At 35.8% G+C, this 20,649-nt stretch overlaps 1 protein-coding gene across 5 annotated transcripts; it reads left to right on the forward strand.

The window, feature by feature from the left end:
* Nucleotides 1-7,783: 7,783 nt before the first annotated feature.
* Nucleotides 7,784-20,211, forward strand: MEPE (matrix extracellular phosphoglycoprotein). 5 transcript variants are annotated; one of them, XM_033105515.1, is made up of 5 exons: nucleotides 7,784-7,870; nucleotides 9,695-9,760; nucleotides 14,519-14,572; nucleotides 15,534-15,626; nucleotides 18,400-20,211. In XM_033105515.1, exons 2-5 carry the CDS (start codon nucleotides 9,707-9,709, stop codon nucleotides 19,870-19,872), a joined length of 1,674 nt encoding a protein of 557 aa, XP_032961406.1. In that variant the 5' UTR covers nucleotides 7,784-7,870; nucleotides 9,695-9,706; the 3' UTR covers nucleotides 19,873-20,211. The 5 variants fall into 5 exon arrangements, with proteins under 5 accessions (XP_032961406.1, XP_032961405.1, XP_032961407.1 ...); XM_033105514.1 differs by having other exon boundaries at nucleotides 18,397-20,210; XM_033105516.1 differs by lacking the exon at nucleotides 15,534-15,626 and having other exon boundaries at nucleotides 18,397-20,210.
* Nucleotides 20,212-20,649: the final 438 nt, after the last annotated feature.

A 20,649-nucleotide genomic window follows, 5' to 3' on the forward strand; every position in this document is an offset into this window, starting at 1 on the left:
TTTTGTAAATATTTCCACCCTTACATTTTTAAAATACTCAGTAAGTTAGAAACTGATTAATTTGATTTGTTGACCTAAGAATAAAAGTTCCCATGTAAATTACATTCTGTTGTATTCTGTTCTTTTTTAGGAGGTTTCTTTCTCGTAGTTCATGACAACCAGCATCCAAGAAGATAAGATCTCCATCAATGTGTACAGAACTTATCTCTTTTTAAAATGCAATCAACCTTTACTATTTTAGTCAGGAATCATCAAACTTTCTCTGTAAAGCAGAAGTCAGCAAACTGTTTCTGTAAAGGACCAGATAGTACATTTTTTTGGCCTTGTAGGCCTATGGTTTCTGTCACGGCTACTCAAATCTGGTATTGTAGCAAAAGTAACCATAGACAGTATGTAAAGAAATGGGCTGGCTGTGTTGTAATAAAACTTTATTTGCAGAAATACGTGATGGGCCAGATTTGGCCCACAGGCCATAGTTTGCTGAATCCTAACTTAGATGATGGTATAAAGTCATAACTATAAAGAACTGACTAATTTAAAAATTTAGCTGTTGAATTACTTAGGATATAAACAAACTATCAGTGAACTCAAAGAACTATCTTTGATAGTATCTCAAAGAACTACCAAAGAACTATCTTTTCTTTCCTTCCAACTTGGTACTTTGTTTCAAACTCAAAAAAATTCATTAAAATTTCTGGTGCTTGATATAGTAATCTGTGAGCTGTCACCTTTGTGCAGATACTTAATAAAATGCTTCCTATAGTTCCTAGATTTAAACACATCAAGAAGTATTATATTTGATAAATAATATTTAAATAATATTTTCACCATACTAATTATCATTTCAAATTTTGTGACAAATATTATCAGGTAAGTCTCATCCCTTAGCCAACTGAGGGAAAAACTGATCTTGATTCTAGCTCTAGGATAGTTATACAAAATCAACTGCACAACATAAACCATTACCTATACTGTGTAGAATGGCTTATCATCAAATCCAGGACCATGATGGTAAATGCCATGCGTCTACTTGGCTGGGCAAAGGGGTGCCCAAATTAAACATTATTTCAGGAAATGTCTGTGAGGGCATTTCTGGATAAGATTAGCATTCAGATAGTGGACCTCAGTAAAGTAGTTTGCCCTCCTCAGTGTGGGTAAGCATCATCCAATTCTTTGAGGCCTTGAATAGACAACGGGTGAAGGAAAGAGGGATTCACCTCTTTGGTTCCTTCCTGCTTGTTAAACTAGGACAACTGTCTTTTTCTGCTCTTGGACTGAGATTTATACCATCTGCTCCTTGTTTTCTTTGGCCTTTGGATACAGACTGGATTTACACAACTGGCTTTCTTGGGTCTCCAGCTTGCAGATGGCATGTTGTGGGATTTATCATTCTCCATAGACATGTGAGCCAATTCCTTATATAAATCTCTTCAGATATAGATATAGATATAGAGATAGAGATAGAGATATATAGATATAGATATATCTTGTTTCTCTGGAGGACCCTGATGAATATAGTATACCAAACATTTTGAAAGTAATTTTCAGTAAATGCTCAATACCTGATTCAGGCACATTGTATTCTCCAAAGATAGCTCTAACACTATGTCCCATTACAAAAGCTCTTCCTCAAAGCTACATTGTCACTTCTCCGTAAAGGCATGGAATCTATTTCTAGACTCCTTTGAATCTGATTGCTTTGACTAGTATAATGGCATTGACTTCATAACAATTCCAGGCTTAGCTCACAAAAATGGTCTACCAATTTCTCCGTTCTTCTTTTGAGACCCGGAGGGTCTCAGGAGGGGAGAGGCCTCCTGAGAAAGAACAGAGTATAACAGAACATAATTTGCATGGGAACTTTTATTCTTAGACCAGCAAACCCAGTTAATGAGTTTTCAATGTCCTGAGCCACCAAGTAGGAAGTCCAGCCTATTCTGCTGAAGAGAGAGGTCATGTGGAGAAGCACCAAGGTGCCATCTTGGATATGCAGCCCAGTCAAGTCTTCAGATAACTCCTACACCTGCCCCTCTCTGAATGTCCCAAATGAGAGCTTCCAAGTAAAGAACTTGCAGTTAAGCCACGTCAACCAACAGAACCTTGAGAGATAATAAAAAAATTAGTGTTTTAAACCACTAATTTTGAGATAGTTTGTTACATAGTAATAGGTAACTGGAACAGGAACTGACAAGCATGGAGAAAATCTGAGTTCATGAGAATTAAGAAACGCGTAAGAGAAGAGCTAAAATAAAAAAACAATGCAGATAAACATGAAGTTAAAAACTTAGAAGACTAGATATGCTTCAATTTAGTAAGAAAATGTTAATATGTGTCCAATACAGCGAATAACTAGCTGGTAAATGTCATCATATTCTGTCTCCTAAGGAGAAGATTCTTGGTTCTGAAAAACAAAGCAGCAACCTCTGAAAAAGACTATTTTGAGAATAAGAGATATTTCCCCCTTGAGGTCACAGAACAAAGTTTTGTAGCCACTTCCAGCAATGTCATCATGTCCTGAAAAAAAGGGTTGGTATCATTATAATTACATTTTAACTACATCCTCTGAGTTACATTTTAGGGTGTACTAAGACATCTTTTTAATATAAAAATAAAATAAAATTATATTGACATGTCTTCTTTTTGCTAGTAATAGCTGAATGAGTAAACAAATAGCCTAGAGAAAAGAACACCGCTAGCTTCATGCTGTTCCATGACCCTCTGTGGTTCTGTATCTGGCTGGAATTTTTATGTACTTCTGTTGAAATTCCCAAATACTGAGAGAAAAAAATAATAAAAACTAAAAATAAAAATAATTTTAGGGTAGATGAGAAAGTTGGTTGTAAGTGATGTTTTAGAAAAAAAAATGACCTTTTTTAAACTTAGGATGAATATGGTTTGATACTTGTGAATGAACATATTTAAAACAGAAACATTTTCTTCTGCTAAAAAGAGGGCAAGACTCCAAGCACACCTATTCTGGACTCTATTCTGGAGATCAATGAGGAATAAATACTTCTATGAAATGCCTATAGCTTTGACAAAGTTTTAAGGGTCTATATGGTAAAGAGGAGATTGCTAAACAAGATCCTCATTTTCACTTACGACACTGTGAAGATTTCCGCCCCTGGTTCAGAAGGGGAAATACTGTATATTTATTGTGTATGTAAATTAGAAAATAGTTATTTTATATCAGAACACATGGAAATATATAGTATATATTTATGTCTAACTGCATAAGATAATACAGAGAAATGTGCTACCTAATAGTGTTAAGAATAAGTAGGGGACAGAATAAAAAGATTGTCTACAATACTAAGTTTTTAAAAATGTATATCAAAGCAATTGGGCCTAGAACACAACTACAGAGAAGATGGGTGGGAGATTCCAGAAATAGATGGGAAAACAAACAAACAAAAAACACAAAACCTTATTCCTGGATGAGGGTCCAATAGCTGGAACAGGTAGTGAAGTTAGCTAACATTTTAAATGATTATTCTCACTCAAGTGAAGGGTAAGAAATGGAAAAGCCACCACAAAATGAAACACATTCTATGGACTACTTTCATCTAACAATCTCTTTGAGGAGCAACTCTACGTGTCAGCCTGGCACAGGAAAGCCAGGCTAGGTGGCTCATTGGTGGAGTTGTCTGTGCTTCAACCATGAACCAAGAACCAAAAGAAAATTCAAGTGTCCATTTTTTTCCCTTTTCTATTGCTTCCTAGTTTTGTTTTACTGTGTTTTCCAGTTTAATTGAGATAGTGTGAGGATAGATAAACTTTTATGGAACCCTGGTCTTCATCTTTTATTGGTTCCTAAGAAAGTTATAGCAAAACTGTTTATTACACAAAAAAAAACTTTAGGAAACTTATGTTCAGTTTGTGAAGCTCCAGCTCAATCCAGAGAGCAAGTTTCAAGAGGGTAGAAGTAACGTCTCTATTTCATAGAACTTTAGCAAATGATTTTTTCTCAGGTTTTTTTCCCCAGAGTTTCTTCTCTGTAACCTTCCAGCCAGAACAGACTTTTTTTTTTTTTTTTCTTTTTATGCTTTAGTCAATTGTAGGTTCTAAATTTAAGGCTCAAGTTGATTTTCTTTGTCTTTGAGCTTTGCATTCATTGTAGCTTTGGGAGCATATATATTTAGCTACCACCAGTTTACTCCTTCGTAGGACTAGTAGCCAAGCCAATTTTTTTCTCTTAAAATTATATGCATTTTCTCTCATAGAACACAGCTTCATCTAGAGAGAATTAGATGCTTTCCCATCACTTAGATGAAGGGGAAATCTCTTTCACACACTATAATTCTTTGGGAAGAAGGAAAAACAAAGGAAAGGCACATTTGAGAAATATCTGAAACTATAAAATAATATCAATGAAAAAGCCAACCAATATTTTCTAAGGCCAACCAATATTTTTTAATATTTTCAATATTTTCTACCATACGCGTAAATGAGGCACATATCAGGTGCCTACACTTTTACCTAAATCAATCAAAAGTATAAAGTTAATATCATGGAACAGTGTTCAACCGTAAAACTGCATAACATGCTAATTGTTATAGAAATTCCTGAATTATTCATTGCCTTAATGGAATATTAAAATAAACATTTTTGTGGTATTCATATGTCTCCTCTTTATATAGCTTTATTTTTTTGTTCAGTCTTATAATTAAGTGAACACTCTTTCTTGTTGTCTCCTTTACTTCCATTTCCTTGTGAGTCTGTTTCTGTCTCAATCAAATCCTTTGCACTTTGCTGACATTTTGGTCATTAATATTTATGATGTCTAGAGAAATGACTTTTAAACTTCAACTCTATTATTTCTTTCACTTACTTCAATGCTTTTCCCCCCTTATTAAATAAGTCATAGAAGAAGATATGGTAGGAAAATAAATAGAGGACAGAAAGAGATACAGAAGGATGTCATCTGAACACCAGATTATTATTTAATGATGGGAAGAATGGGTGGGATAGATAGCTATTATTTGTCACTTAATTTAAAAGAAGGTACTGGACTAAGTGCCTTGTAGACATTTGTTAATTTAATGTTTATGCTGACTTTATGAGACCGTATAGTGCCATGGTTTCCAAACTTCACTTTGCAGTCAGATTGCTTAATTACAAATTCTGGCTTTTTATACTTGCTAGATATGTCACCCTAAGCAAGTCACTTAACTGCTCGATGTCTCATTGTTAGTACGAGGGTGATAATAAAAGTACCTACAATATAGAGTTCTTGTAAAACATGAAGTGAGTTAATGCACCATACTTAGAACAATGCTTGGAGCATAGTAATCACTCAATTAATGTTTAGCTTATTGCTGTGCTCCTCAGTTTTCAGATGAGAAATTGAGGCTCACAGAAGCCCATTTAGTGGCTTAAACAACTGATACCACAAGACAATATTTGAACTCAGGTCTGTTTGACTCCAAAGCTACCAGAGTTGAATGTTGCCATTGTCAATGACAATGTTCAAATACTCTAAAATCCATGGTTGAATGGCTATGATCAACAGAGGCCCAGGCCAACAGCTCATATTCTAGTCCTGGCAAGTCTTTAAAAACCAGTTCCAGACACTCAGAAGAGGAGCTTCAAAATTTGGATGAAGCAAAAAATAGGGATTAGCCTGAACTAGAAAAGACACGATTCTCTAAGCTAAAGCTGTCCAAAGGCCATTTTGTTTGTTGTATTTTGTTCTTTTTTCTGTTTTGGAAGTTAGGAGAAATTGGGACTTTACACTTAACTCTCATTAGATATCATTTATAATCTGTTAAAGTTGTGTTTAACTATAGATAGTTCTTATCACTTGATATGGGTTAAATAAGTCTTACATTATCTTTTATTGATGTTTCACATATAGTTCCAATGTAAATATCCCCTCCAGGTATTATAATATTTTTAGACTGACCCCCTTTACCGTCTTCTACTATTTCCCCCGTCCCCTTTTACCCTCTGGTAACCACTGCATTATTGTCTGTGTCTATTAGTTTTTGTTTCTTTCTTTGTTTGTCTTGTTCCTTTGTTTCTCTCAGGGTAAAGGGGGTCAAATATATGGTGATGGAAGGAGAACCGACTGGGTGGTGAACACACAATGTGATATATAGATGACATATTACAGAACTGTACACTTGAAACCTATGTAATGTTACTAACCATTGTCACCCCAATACATTTTAATTAAAAAAAAATCTTTTTAGACTGAATGGAACCTCCTGAAATATTACAATCAAATACTGGCAGCCAGATTGGGCAAAATAAAAGGACAGGCAATTGCCTTAGAAAGGCTTATTCTAATATGGCGTGCTGTGTCCACCCATTCAGAAAGTCAATGTCCTAAACTGACCACTTTATAACATTCATGTCCAAACTCGAACTCTCAATATTTCCCCCCAAACCACTCCTTCTGCAATAATAAAAGGCAGCTTTATTCTTCCAGTTGCTCAAAGCAAAAACAAAAACTTGGTGTTGACATTCATTCTGGATTTTCTATCACAACCTACATCTCATACATCAGCAAATCTTATTGGCTTAACTTTCAATATATGCTCAAAACAGGAGAAAACAGGAGAAAACAGGAGAAAACTCCCCGTTCCTTCTGCCACGGCTCTGTTTCGAGTCTCAGTTATCTTTCCTCAGATTACCTAAAGAGCTTCCTAGCCTGCCTCTGCCATTTCCTACTTCAGTTGCTCCCTCAGTTACTCCTCTGCCCAAATCTCCAAGGACTTCCTTCTCACTCAGGGTAAAGCCAAAACTTGTGAGGAGACACAGGCCCTATATCACCTGCCATCTGATACCTTTTTGACCTCATTTCCTATTATTCCCCTCATCAGTCCCTTCAGTCAAACTGACCTCTTTGTTTCTGGAACAAGCCAGCAAGCGCTTGTCTCTGGGGCTCTCCTCTTCCTTCTGCCTAGACTGTTCTCCCCTTGGGTAGTCATATATCTATAAGGCCTTACTCAAGAGTCACTCTCTCAGTGACCCCTTCCCAGGACTCCCTACCTAAAGTTTTCACCTCATGTCTCCCTCCACTCCCTGCAGTATTTTTTTCTGCTGAGACACAGACTAAGTCTGTTTCACTCTCTAACAATATATTTTACTTACCGTGTTTCCCCCAAAATAAGACCTAGTCAGACAATCAGTTCTAATGTGTCTTTTGGAATAAAAATTAATATAAGACCCAGTCTTATTTTAATATAATATAAGACCGGGTCTTATCTAACATAATGTAATGTAAGACTGAGTCTTATATTAATTTTTGCTCCAAAAGACGCATTAGAGCTGATTGTCCGGTTAGGTCTTATTTTCGGGAAAATACGGTATTTATCTTGTTTGTTGTCTGTCTCCCCATCAGATTATAAACTCCATGAAAACAGGAATTTTTTTCTATCTGTTTTGTTCACTGCTGTTTCCCCAATGCCTGTCACATAATAGGCACTCAATACATTTTTGTTATATTTTGCTGAGTTGAAGCAGACAAAATTTAAATTATAAACTTTCTACATAAAATGATAGCTAAAATGTTTTCCACTTATAAACTTGTTAGTTATTCAGTCAGTCCTAATTAATAGTTCTAAAATCAATTTTAATTATCTGACAACATGATATACCAAACTGAGGTATTTATATTTTTTGTTTATACCACTTTCTGGAACATTTGATAGCAGCTTTCCACCACAAAAACATTTTTAGATTAAAATTACTTTGCCCCCTATGGTTATCTGTGGGCACTGGTAACAAATTGTTTGTGCTAGTGCTAGGTGAGCCAATGCTGATTGGCCATTGGGAACTCTAAAAACTTTAAATTTCAGCAAAATGCCCAGAAACTGCTAATCCTGCAGAAGAAGCCAGGTATTCCGAAGGTAAAAGATACCAGGTAATTTCGCTTTCTTGATGTTCTTGATAGCGAACAGCTTTATAATACAATTGTTTTCATTTTCAGGATGCATCCCATCCAAGTAGGGAGATTGGTTTTGAAAATAAACGCAAATTGTAAGTGTTCACTACTGAACACAACTGTGTAATATTTAGTGCTTTGTTTTGTAAAACAGCAAGTGTGTTATCAAGCTCTAGAAATTATCAATTAAATTGATGGCTTGGTGGCAATTTCTTCTTTGAGTTGACTGTCAGCATTATCAAGATCCACAAAAACTCAAAGACTCCAATTTTACTTTATACCTTCACTTATAAATCAGAATAATGATAATGTGATCAGATTCATACTTTCCACCCTCATCTGTGTAATATCATCTGTGCTAATATTTCTCAGCATTAAGTCCTTTAATAAATGATTTGTATTGTCCTGATCTCTAAAATGCTTGGATGGTTAAGTTATAGTCAGAGTTAAGATTCTTAAAATTGTATTAATTTAGCAGAAAATAGCTTAGCTTTTTAGAATATATTTAATAGTTATATTTATTTCTACAAATAAAATGTTTTACCTTGAAATGTTTAAAGATTGCAACAGTATTTAGATTATTTTTCCCGTTAAAGGTGATTTTCCCCAAGTAATCTCAAAGACTGATCTAAATTTTTTATTCTCATATTGGATGCTATATATCTGTGTGGTAGTTAGTAAAATATTTAATGTTCATCAAAACCAATAGATTAGTAAACCAAGCTTATGTTGACATTTTTTTTTTCAATTTAATGGCCATTTAAGTGAGCTCATTAGCTCCTCTTAGTATATTTACCAAAGGGTATACATATAACTTTATACATAGATAAATGTTAATGTTCTAAACGTACTTTTGTTGAGCCCAATATCAAATACAATTTGCTTTTAAATAACTATGTAGATTTTTCTGTAATAAGATAGAGGAGTAGAAACATTCCAGGTGGCATAGAGTCTTCATGAAAAACACTGGCTCTCTAGCTACATTGCCTGCTTTACTAACCCCAGTTCTGCCCCTTAAGACCTGGGAATTCTGGGACAAATTATTTGACTTTCTGTGTCTATTTCCTAATCTATAAAACAGAAGTAATAATATCACCTAACTCATAAGGTTGTTATGACGCTCAATTAATTGAATATGTGTGAAAATGTTAGAACAGTGCTTGGCTCATTTTAGTATTCAATTAATTTTAGCTATTACTGTATTACATAAATTGTTTTACCCTCCATTCTATGGATGGCTACGAAATCAGACACATTGTTAATGAATATAAGGACATGTATTAGGGCACCAGCCTGGCAGCAGCCAAGATTATATTCCTCACAGTGGAGCCTGTTACCCTGGCAACTCGTTTAAAGAATATGTCATGAGCTGCTATACTAAGTTAACGTTATTATGAATAATATAAGTAATTAAATTAAACTCTCTCTGTGTAAAGACAAAAGGGAAAAGTTTGGGCCGACAACAGAGCAAATAAATATGGCTACAAAATACATTTCTATCAACTGACTTCATTCTTTTAATAATATTGACAATTTTATGGACATGAAAATATGGACAATTTTCATTTTCACATTGGAATAATTAGACATATGGAAGCACTTACATTAAAGTATCCACATTGGGTATAAATAAATTATGTATAGGCTTTTATTTATTTATTTATTTATTTATTTATTTATTTATTTAAACAAAAGGATGCTAGGGAAAAAGAAGTTTGTATAACTTTTGTGTTTTTTTTATTTTTATGGCTGCAGTTCATAATTGGCAGTGCTTTAGGGTAAAATATTATTGTCTTTTTACAGAGATTCTCAAAGATGCAAATTGTCTGTTTGGAACTGCTCCTTTTCAGTCTGACCTGGGCAGCACCAGTAAGCATTTACAAATTCAGTTATGCATCATATAATCTCTTGCTCTCTTGATCTATTCTTCTTTTAAGCAATGTCTTTTCAAATTAGTTAACACTTCCGTAGTTCAGTATAATAAAAGACCAAGCAGAAAGAAAGCAGCCAGCACCTGACACCAACACCTCCACAAACAAGGCCATCAATAAACATGAGCTGACTTACAAGATATCAACATGTTGGCTTTTAAGAAACACCAAAAAGAGTACTTTTGAGAAAACCAAGAGCCAGCCACAGTGTTTCAAATCAGCTAAGGCTAATGAGTAAATACTCAGAGACCCAAGTTATAATATGTCAAAAGAACTTTTTAATACTCTACAAAAAAAAACTGAAAAAAGAATTAACTTGACTAGATTAAGGCTAACCAACTAAATTTTGTAAATACATGGCAATACAAAGGGACCAAACTTTCATGTAATTTTTTTCAATACCCCAACACTGTGAGATCTTGGTAATGATTTTTCTCTTCATCAGTGAGAGTAAAGGTGGGAGGAAGTGCCCCCCGTCACCCAAGCTTAACCCAAATCAAGCTCCAATTGTATCTTTTCTTCTCTCCGATTCACCCAGATGAGTACTTAGGATGTGACTAATTATCTTGTGAAAATGCTGAGTGTTACCGATATTGTCTGCAATGCAGACACAGTGCCAATTAGATAATGTCTGGAAAGCATTCTAATTTCTCACAGTAACTCCTTAGGTTGGAGAACCACGGAAACAAGTGGTCATTCTGTTGCCAGGAGTACTTAAATATAGGTCCTGAATGAGTGGGTGACCAGTTGTGACCCACGGACAACCATATCATCCGGTGAGGACAGCAGAAGTTGAGGAAAGCATATCTCTTCTCAGCTCACAGCCTCTAACAGTCCCATGGGGGCTGTTCTGCTTAAAACAGACATCTGCCAGGTCCAATCCACATGACTTAGCGCAGTCAGGGCCACAGACGCCTGTGCTTAGGCATCAAGAGGGTCTTGCTGACTCAGCTCAATCCCACCAGCATAGGATGAGTCTGTTCTCAGCAACACACTCCAAGAAACAGCTGGCACTCTCTGACCGTTTTCCAGTAAATGCTCTATGTCAACATCAATCCAGTGACCACTAGCCAAAAGCAGGTGCCAGCGTTTCTCCCCAGAGGGAAACAATGCCATCTCCATTACAGGGCCACATTCAAGCATGGGAGGATTGCCAAGAGGGTGTTGGGGGAGAAGGGAGAAAGGCATATTTCAAATGAAAGAGGCTCGGCAGGGGCAGAGAGACAAAATTTGGAATTACGAATGGTGTTTTCTCCCAGATAAATAGATTCCATTTGAGCAATTATCTAATTATTTAATAATAGATTGGTGGTATCGGAAATTAGTATATACTGACTTATATATGTTTTGAAATTATAAGCCAAATTCAAACAGTAGGGGAGGGAAAAGTTTTTCTCAACCCTCTTTGGGTCCCTGGTTGGTTTGAAAACTAAACTGACAAAGACAGACGAACAGGAGAAAAGCATACAAGTGTTACTGAATTTTTACATGTACATGGGAGCCTTCACAAGAGAATGAAGACTCAAAAGTGACCAGAGCAAGAAGCTTTTACACCTTTTAGACAATGAAACAACATATTTGTGAAGAACTGACAAGACAAAAGGTTTGGATTAGGGTAGTCCTTATGGTCCAAATACCCAGGAAGATTAGGGTTGGTTTAACAAAGTTTGTTTGCAGGTTACTCTAGTGTAGTCTCTGGACTCATAAGAGGAGTCTGTCTCCAGTAAAAGGAGAACTCATTTCCTGACTCTAGGCAGAAAAGGGGGAGCTTTTTCTGTTTATTATTTTTAATTGCCTTCAGTTCAAAATAATTTTTATGTCAAAGAGGCATATTTTGGGGTGATGTACTGGTTTCCTTCAAAAACAAAATTTATAAATGGAAGAAAATAAAAGATGATTATCAGGCTATGTGATTTAATTAATATTTATCAATATGCAATTAGACTATAAGAACATTGTTATAAGTTACTTTGCTGTAAGTTCATGATTTATTATTGTGAACTATATTGTGAATTACTCTATATTATCAAGTATGTTTTTAATAAGTGTGTGTGTTCTGTAAAAGATGCCAAATACCCCAAACTGTCATTTCTTTTTTTTTTTTATCAATACCTACCCATCTCATTTTTATGTTTTCTCTTTTCTATAGCCCCATTTGCAGATCTCTTTTCACTGTTTTGATACTTTTGAGAAATGATACATGATCTAACTTCATATGCAAAAGATCATATGCATAAATATAAAAACCATCATAAAAGACAATAAAAGATAAAATGATAAGATATGCCTGAAGGTACTTAATGTAAACTTCCTCTTATTATTAATTTTTTTTCATATATCAGGCTATTTAAAAATGTATTATTTTTAACCCTGGGACTTTGATACAGAGGATTTAGGTCAAAATATCTCCTTTACTTCTACTACTGCTGCCAGCTGTGTAAGTGTTCTGTTTCTCCTGTTGCCTATCTCACATGGGAATTAGATGAGATTATTTATATGAAAGCAGTTTACAAACTGTAAAGTGCTATATAAATATAAGATGTTATTGACAAACTATTTTTTTCATACAAATTTGTACTTTCATTTTTATGGCACGAGTTGTACTTTTATTTCTATAATAGAGAGATTTCTGGGAATAGAAGTATTGAGTAGAAGAGAATACCTATTTTTTCCAAAGATATTGCTGTATTTTCTTCCCCAAACAGTATACATCTTTACATTCTTACCACAAATATGTATCATTATCCCTTCCTCTATATTCCCATCCAATGAGTATACAAACATAGTTCATTATTTATTTAATATGTATTTCTGTCTTTTTAAAGTTGAATTATAATTGACACACGATATTATAGTAGTTTCAGGTGTGTAACATAGTGATTAAATATTTTCATTTCTTACAAAATGATCACCAGGACAAGTCTAGTTACCACATGCTACCATACAACGTTATTATAATATTATTGACTATATTCCCTAGGCTGTACATTACATCCCCGTGACTTATTTTATAACTGGAAGTTTGTACTTCTTAATCCCCTTCACTTATTTTGCCACTCCCCCTGGCAATCACTAGTTTGTCCTCTGTTTCTATGATTGACAAACTATTACTGTTTCTAGAATGGAATGGAATCTGAAGGAGATCTGCTTTGGAGCCTAGCCAATAGGGTACTTTTACTAAAGTTTTGAGTTTATTTTTAAGATGATTCTATCAGTCTGGATCTAGTCAGGAAAACAAAATCCATGACAGGAAGTTGAGTAAGAAGGGTTCTATTTAGAGAATACTTATAAAGTATAGGACAAACAGAAAGGGCAAATCAAGGGTGATGAGGCAACATAAAGACTGAAGCCACTACCATGCCTTCGGCTGGAAAAACAATGAAGGAGGTGTTGTTCCCAGTGCCCTCGGGGTAGCAGGAATTAGGACCACAATGGAGATGCATCCAATCCTAGAGATGCAGCGCCAAACCGAGAGAGCAGGGTAGGACATACCTTGGCTTCTTTCTCCTTCTACCCTCTAGTCTCAGGTCCTGTCTCCCGTCAGCCAAATCCACACCGGAGCCAGATGGGAAATGAGCTCAGGAAATGTCATTTGCAGGACTCATCCCAGGCAGAGCAGATGCACGGTATCTAAAAGCAAGCAGGACAATTGCTTGCTTATTCCAAGCAATTCCATATCTTATTCCAAGGAAATACAGAACTCTGAGGTTTATTCAGGCAGGACATGCTCTAGGTGGATAGGGTCTTTTTATTTCATCTTTCCATTAAGGGTTTCTCTTTCTTATCTGATTGCTACCACCATGATGCCTCCTTCCACTTTAGCACACCCATTCAAACACGAACCAGTCCTACCCATTGGTTCTTCTTGTCACATCTGAGATAACCCAGGAGTTTCAAAAGTAAATAAGGAAATAAAACTTTACATCTGTTGCATCCATGGCAATCTTGCCTCAGGATTCTCTTCTTCTGCATGCTCTCCTGGAACACCTAAAATTTAGCCCAAAAGCCTGGAACAAGCTGCCTGGGTCTATTTCTTTTTGGTCTCTGGACTTTCTCCACTTTAATAGCTACCTCTTGTCCTCAGGAACCCTCAAGATATCTCGACCCTTTCATGTCAGATCAAGAGAAAGCATTTGTCCCAATTTGCAGGCTATGCCATTTTCCAATTCCTGAAAGAAATATCTGCCCAGGTGACCGGCAATAATAAGTCCCATCCTTAAGTGTGGTCCTTCCCCTTATATGCAGGGCTGTGATTTTACTCTTGCTGCATGAGCAGCAGTATATCTTAACTCATATAGCAGCTACTGAACTTATATAATCAATGCACATACAGTCCACATTGCTGAACTCTGATTTTGGTTCACTGATATTAAACGAATCCCAGGGTGCAGTGAAAACTTCTTTTTCAATGGATACTAATGACATCCAAGCTTTTTCACCTGGCATTCTCCTGTACCTAAATGTGGTTGTGTGATGGAGATGACGTTGTCTCCCTCTGGGGGAGGAACCCTAGCACCTTCTTGTAACTGAAACAAATGTCAATGTGGTGAGTGCGTCCATCTTCTTTTGGTCAGAATGATTTTTCACATTGACTAGTATAACCCAGTGAGAGAAAAGTAAACGAAACATTTATTGTTCGAAGAAAGGAACGAAAGAATGAATGTTTGGTGAAGTTTTATTTCTTGTTCCCTTGCAGACATTTAAACCACAGACTGAGAAAACTAAGCAAGACTGTGTGGAAGAACAGAGGGTAAACAGAATTATTCTTCTCAAATAAATCCATTTTAACTCTGTAAAGGAAAAAGTCAGTAAAAGGAAAATTTTAACTGTCAAAATATTCCTGTGTACTTAGAATGGAAAGGCAAAATTACACAACATAATTTGGGCACTTTAATTAACACAATGTGTGACAGAAAAGAGAAAAGCATTCTAACCAGAGATTTCTCTTCAATGTGATTTCTTCCTTCACAAGGATAAGTGAGTAAAAAGTCTGGGATACTGTTATTAGGAAACAACAGTTTTCCACATATGTACATAAAAACAAAGCAATAACTGAGAGAGAAAACAGAGGGAAGAGCATTAACAAGTTTTAATGGGGAATTCTGTTCACATGGAGTTAGTTTCCCATATGATCCAGAAAGTTAAATAAGTTCCCTCAGCTTTTCATCTCACCAAATTGCAGCTTACTTCTGCCTGCCACGGTTTCTTTTGGCAGCCTCAAAAAATTCTGTTCTAAGAACTAACAATCTTCTGTTCTGTCTCAGCTGAAAATTACAAAGGCAAAACCTGAAAATTTAAGAGCCTGAATGTTCATGCTGTGAATTTTGCCAATTTGATATCAGACATGTATACTGGAAAAATCGACCTTTCTTCTAATCTCCTCACCCTTTCCCACCTGAATATATTTCCAAGTGTTCCATTTCCACTGAAATTTGGTAATCAAATTGACACACCCTGGACAAGAGAGAGTCAGTTGATCGTCATCTTTAGGGAAAACAGATTTAGGGACACACAGAAAAGAAAGGAACAAGTGTCTATCTTCAGGGGCCGGCTGGCACTCGCCCTCCAGTGGTTATAGGAAGTACTACATTTGTCAGATGCAGAATTAGCCTTCACCCAAGTTTTACAATACCGTGTAGAATCAAAAAGAGAGCCAGAAATCTTCTTAGAAAAAGAGAAACCCATCTTAATATAATGTTGTGTTTTTGTAGATAACGTACAAGGGCCACCATGAGAAACATGGGTATTATATTTTTAAGTATGTTTACACATCACCTGGGAGGAAAAATCAAACTAATATAAAGGTAAGCTGAGTCTCTGAGTAATGATCCTTATGATGAGTCTAACTCTGGACTAATGCCATGGGAAACTATAGCGGAGCCTATCTGTGACTGGTGGCTTTGTCCCTTTCCCATAGTCCTAGGCTCCTCAAGTGTCTCTGCTATGGAACTCTGTGTTCCAGAGTCTTCCTGATACAGATGGGCCACCTGTGCCCTGGCCCTAATCCTGCCCTGCCTCAGGACCTACTGTGGCAGGTGTGGTACTGGTGGACCCCATGAATTTTTTTGTGTTAATGCTTTTGATTAACGTTTGGTCTTTTATAAGGAGGTTTTCTAGACATATTCTACCATATGCTCTAATGCTGACGATTCAAAGGCTTTCAGGAGAAAGCATTTTGGCTTAAAAAGTGACACTTTTCAGTGTTCCTTAAATTCATTTCACAGATGACTCCATCTGTTTCAGAAAGCTCCGAAGAGAAAGAATAAGGGCCTTGTCACTGGAATGGAACAATAATCCTTTTCACTCAGTCCTTTCTTGCAGATTCATTGGCCAAAGAGCTGGAAACAGCTTAAAATGCCATCAGCAAAAAGGACTATTTACTTTTTCCAAATCTGGCTTCATTTCCCATGAAAGTAGTAGTTTCCCTTCAGAATGTTGTTTCGTTCAGCTCGATATTCTTTAGATGCGTCTCTAAGACTAACTGCCTGTTAAAGTTTTATTGTAACAAATATGAATTGAGCTCTTTCTATTGTGCAAGATACTGTGTGAGATAAAACTATTGAGAAAACCTAATTCTTCTCTCCAGGATCTTAGAAAAAAACAAACAAACAAACAGTCCTTACAAAAGTCATTAAAACCCAAGACAGAATGTGCAAAGTGCTACGTGAGTGGTCCCCAAAAAATCATGTTTTAGGGCTTGGAGTAGAAAAAGATTAATTCCCAGTCTGGTATTCAGGAAAAGCTACATAATGGAAATAATTGAGCTAGGTCTTGGAGGATGAGTAGGATTTGAGAAAACAAGTAGGTGGAAGAGGCCATTATCCATGAAAAGAATATTATAAGCGAAGATGTAAAGATTGGAAAGCAGAGCAGAGGAAAGCAGACCAGCTAACTGATACACAGATCATTATACAGTCAACAATGCAATTGGAATCACTTAACATAAGCAAATGCAGAAATAATTGACCATAACTCACCACAATTTAAAAGGTGTTATGTTTTCATTTATAAAAGAAACCTATTCAGTCTTTAGTAAAATGCACACAATTTATTATACATTTATTATACAATTTAGTATACATGCTACTGTTTTAAAAGCAGTAAAAGCACCAAATATAAAGCAAAACTTCCCACTTCAGAGTAGAGAGGAAAAAAATTAAGAAGGGATTATTATAATCTACTGATTTTCTAATGCATTTGCTTAATTCAAAAAGATACATTATCAATGAGTAAATAAACTTGATTTCAAAAGAAAATATAAATGTACATGTAAAATTTTCCAAAATTTAATGTCTTAAAATAAGTCAAATGCTTAAAATCCTTTTTAATTTATAAATAATTCACTATAAATTTTTTTCTATTATATTTTTCCTCAGATCAAAATCTCACTTATTTTCAGAATATACCTGCTAAATAAAAGACTAGTGAATAATGATGTCATACCTCCCACAAATAGATCATTTCAAATTACATCTTAAAAATGCTACTTTAAAAAGTTAGACCTTTTGTATACTATATATTATCCAGCTTCATAAGAATAGAGGGTACTTCCACAAACCATTTTTATTTTGAGACTCAAGTGTGAGCTGACTCAACAATTTCCCCACTGCTTCCAAGATTAATAAGATACATGTATAAAAGGAGAACAGCACTATAGTCGAGGATGAGAGAGAGAGAGAGAGAGAGAGAGAGAGAGAGAGAGAGAGAGAGAGAGAGAGAGAGATTATGAGAATGGGAGAGAGAATAATTATTTTAAAAAAATGAATTCCATATCACCTGCACAGACTCACTAGTCAAAAGATGAGGAACACACTCTACCCTCCTTAAATTTGAATCCTCCTTTAAAATCAGGCCCTAATCTACATTTCCAAATTTATTTCTTATTCCCTTCTTTAGGATTTCTCTATTCCAAAGTTAGAGTTTTATTCCAATTAGCATCCAAATATTTCCTGTTTCTAAACATTTGAATACACTGCTTATTCTTAAAATATTCTTAGTACTTCTCTTTCGTGTATCTGAATCTTACTCATCCTTCAAGCTCATTCTTTTTTCTCCATTAAAAATGCTTTGGCCATGCCAGAATTATCTCTACCAACAAACCTCTATTGAGTTAGTAGAATTTTTTTATTAAACATCAGATTATATATATATATATATATATATGCAAAATATATATATTTTATATATATATAAATATATATATATATGGGCAAAAAAAAGTATACACATTTTAAGAGAGGAAAAAAACTGTATTAAAATTGTAATACTCAATATATACCAATAACAAAAGATGAATACAAGTCACGTTTGACTTCTGCAATTACAAGAAGTGCTCAAAGTGGTTACTGTCAGCATCCAGACACTTCTGATTATGGCGAACTACTGCTTGAGCAATGTTAAATAGTGTCCACTTGTATACATTTTTTTGGCACCCTGATATATATATATATGTGTATATATATATACACACATATATGTATATGTATACATATATGCATATATATTACCTAAGAATTATTAGATTTTTAAAATTTAACATAAAATAATCACTTAATGTTGAAAATTATACTTTAGCAGGAAGAAAAAAGCAAAGACAATATTGCCCTTCACCATTCTGGCAAGAGAAGAAATCAAGAGTCAGCACCTAAAGGAAACATTGTCGAGGAAAGACAGAAAGACTTGTTCCTTGTTGGAGCCAATAAAAATAACCAAAGTAGCAAATCCCAAAATCTTTTTGAAAATAGACAGACAGTGAATGAAGACAACAGTATTAGTAACAGAGAAAATGCACACAATAACCTAGAGATGTACACTTATCCTGAATCCACTGGAAAAAATGGGGCTGAGGATGGAGGTGACGCTATCAGCAAACTACGTGACCAAGAAGAATATGGCACAGTTCTCATCAGAAATAATATGCAACATATAACGGAGCCAGGAGCTGTGATCGAACTCTTGGGGGAAGGAAAAGCAGAGATCAAACACAGGAATGTTCTAAGCAAAATTCCAGCAAGTGCAAACTATGCTAAAGCCCCATCAAAAGGTAAGAAGAATCATCAAAGAGATCCACAAGCCCAGAATATTCCAGTAAAGAGCAAAAGCATCCACCATATCCAAGACAACACTGACTATCTAAAACAGCTCCGAAAAATTAAAAAAATCCCCAGTGATTTTGAAGGCAGTGGGTACCCAGATATTCAAGAAAGGGGGGATAATGATATCTCTCCTTTCAGTGGAGATGGCCAACCTTTTAAGGACATTTCTGGTAAAGGAGAAACTATTGATCCTGATTTAGAAGGTACAGATATTCAAACAGAGTTTCCCGGCCCAAATGAAGCTGAGACTATTAATCCTGAGGCAGGAGGGCCAGATTATAATGATATCCCAGAGAAAGAAGAAAATGGCAGAGGTACCACTGGAACCAGGGATGAGACAGCACAAGAGGCAAATACTGCTGATGTAAGCCTAGTGGAGGGCAGCAATGACATCATAGGTAGCACTGATTTTAAGAAACTCCCTGGAAAAGAAGGAAACAGAGTGGATGCTGGCAGCCAAAATGCTCACCAAGGGAAAGTAGAGTTTCATTACCCTCGTGTACCCTCAAAAGAGAAAAGAAAGGAAGGCAGCAGTGATGTTGCTGAAAGTACTAATCATAATGAAATTCCAAAAAATGGCAAAGAGAGTAGTAGCAAAGGCACAGAACATTCTAACAGGAATCAAGTGACCCCAAGTGAAAAACAAAGATTTCCTAGCAAGGGCAAAAGTCAGGGCCAGCTCATTCCTTCTCATGGTCTTGATAATGAAATTAAAAATGAAATAGGTTTCCATAGTGGCCCCAATAATGAGGAGGCTCTAACAACACACAGCAGAAAAAATCATCATGTACCCCACAGACAAAATAATTCTACGTGGAATAAGGGTATGCCACAAAGGAAAGGCTCCTGGGGTTACAGAAAAACACATTCCAACAGGAGGTTTAGGCCTCCTAAAAAGCCGGACAGTAGTGAATCATCTGACAGCGGCAGTTCGAGCGAGAGTGATGGTGACTAGTCCATGCGAAATTCCCAGCAGGATAAAGATTGGAATTCCTAGTCATCTGTGATTTGATGGTAAAGGAGAGCCACCTAATAGCAAAGCAGGACAGAGCAGGGAGCTAAGTAAGCCAAGAAACCTGGCCTCCTGGGGAGAACTGTTGTTTTTTTAGTATGAGATTCTATTCAAAGCTATGACTTTTTCTAAGGAAAAAAATTCATCAAGGATTTATGGAATAGGTAACATTTGAATAGGTGTCATATAAAAATAGTTTATGAATGTCACAAAAGCCTTCCTTTGTTGTTGCTCTATAGACATAAAAATAAACACTATTTCTCGTCTAGTAATCTGCTAATAAATGATCTATAAGAAAGTCTGTTATCTGTGGTGCTTCATTTCAAAGGCAAGAATATTAGTTCTGCCTCTGGAAAAGGCAGTGATACAAAATTAATCTGCTGAATAAAGCTTGGAAGCATTCCCTCATCCCATTCTGCTTAGGCTAGCTAGCATTTCCTTTTGCCTTTGACCTCCCTCTGGCCTAATAAAGATATCCTGCTTCATAGCCATCTACACTCTTTTCCTCCGTTGCACATTTATAACTTCTCATAAGGCAAATTTTATTTCCTGAAACAAATCTCCATGTGATCACTGTTTCCAATTCTACCTCCTTCCAAAGAGAAAGAGAACCTGAAAGAAATGCTAAGTGAACCTGAAAGCAAGGATTATCTTTTTTTCATAATTTAATTTCCATCTTCTAGGTATAATAGAAATCAGTATCAATGAAAAGACTTCAAA

The sequence above is a fragment of the Rhinolophus ferrumequinum genome, chromosome 5 (assembly GCF_004115265.2).
Source record: "Rhinolophus ferrumequinum isolate MPI-CBG mRhiFer1 chromosome 5, mRhiFer1_v1.p, whole genome shotgun sequence".
In the NCBI taxonomy this organism is placed as follows: Eukaryota; Metazoa; Chordata; class Mammalia; order Chiroptera; family Rhinolophidae; genus Rhinolophus; species Rhinolophus ferrumequinum.

What these genes read in the sequence shown, in the direction of transcription:
- MEPE (XM_033105514.1), top strand. Translation starts at nt 9,707, where the DNA reads ATGCAAATTGTCTGTTTGGAACTGCTCCTTTTCAGTCTGACCTGGGCA. An exon ending in ACTGTGTGGAAGAACAGAGG is followed by an intron (nt 14,573 to 15,533) that starts GTAAACAGAATT and finishes GTGTTTTTGTAG; the next exon opens with ATAACGTACAAGGGCCACCA. An exon ending in AAAATCAAACTAATATAAAG is followed by an intron (nt 15,627 to 18,396) that starts GTAAGCTGAGTC and finishes ATTATACTTTAG; the next exon opens with CAGGAAGAAAAAAGCAAAGA.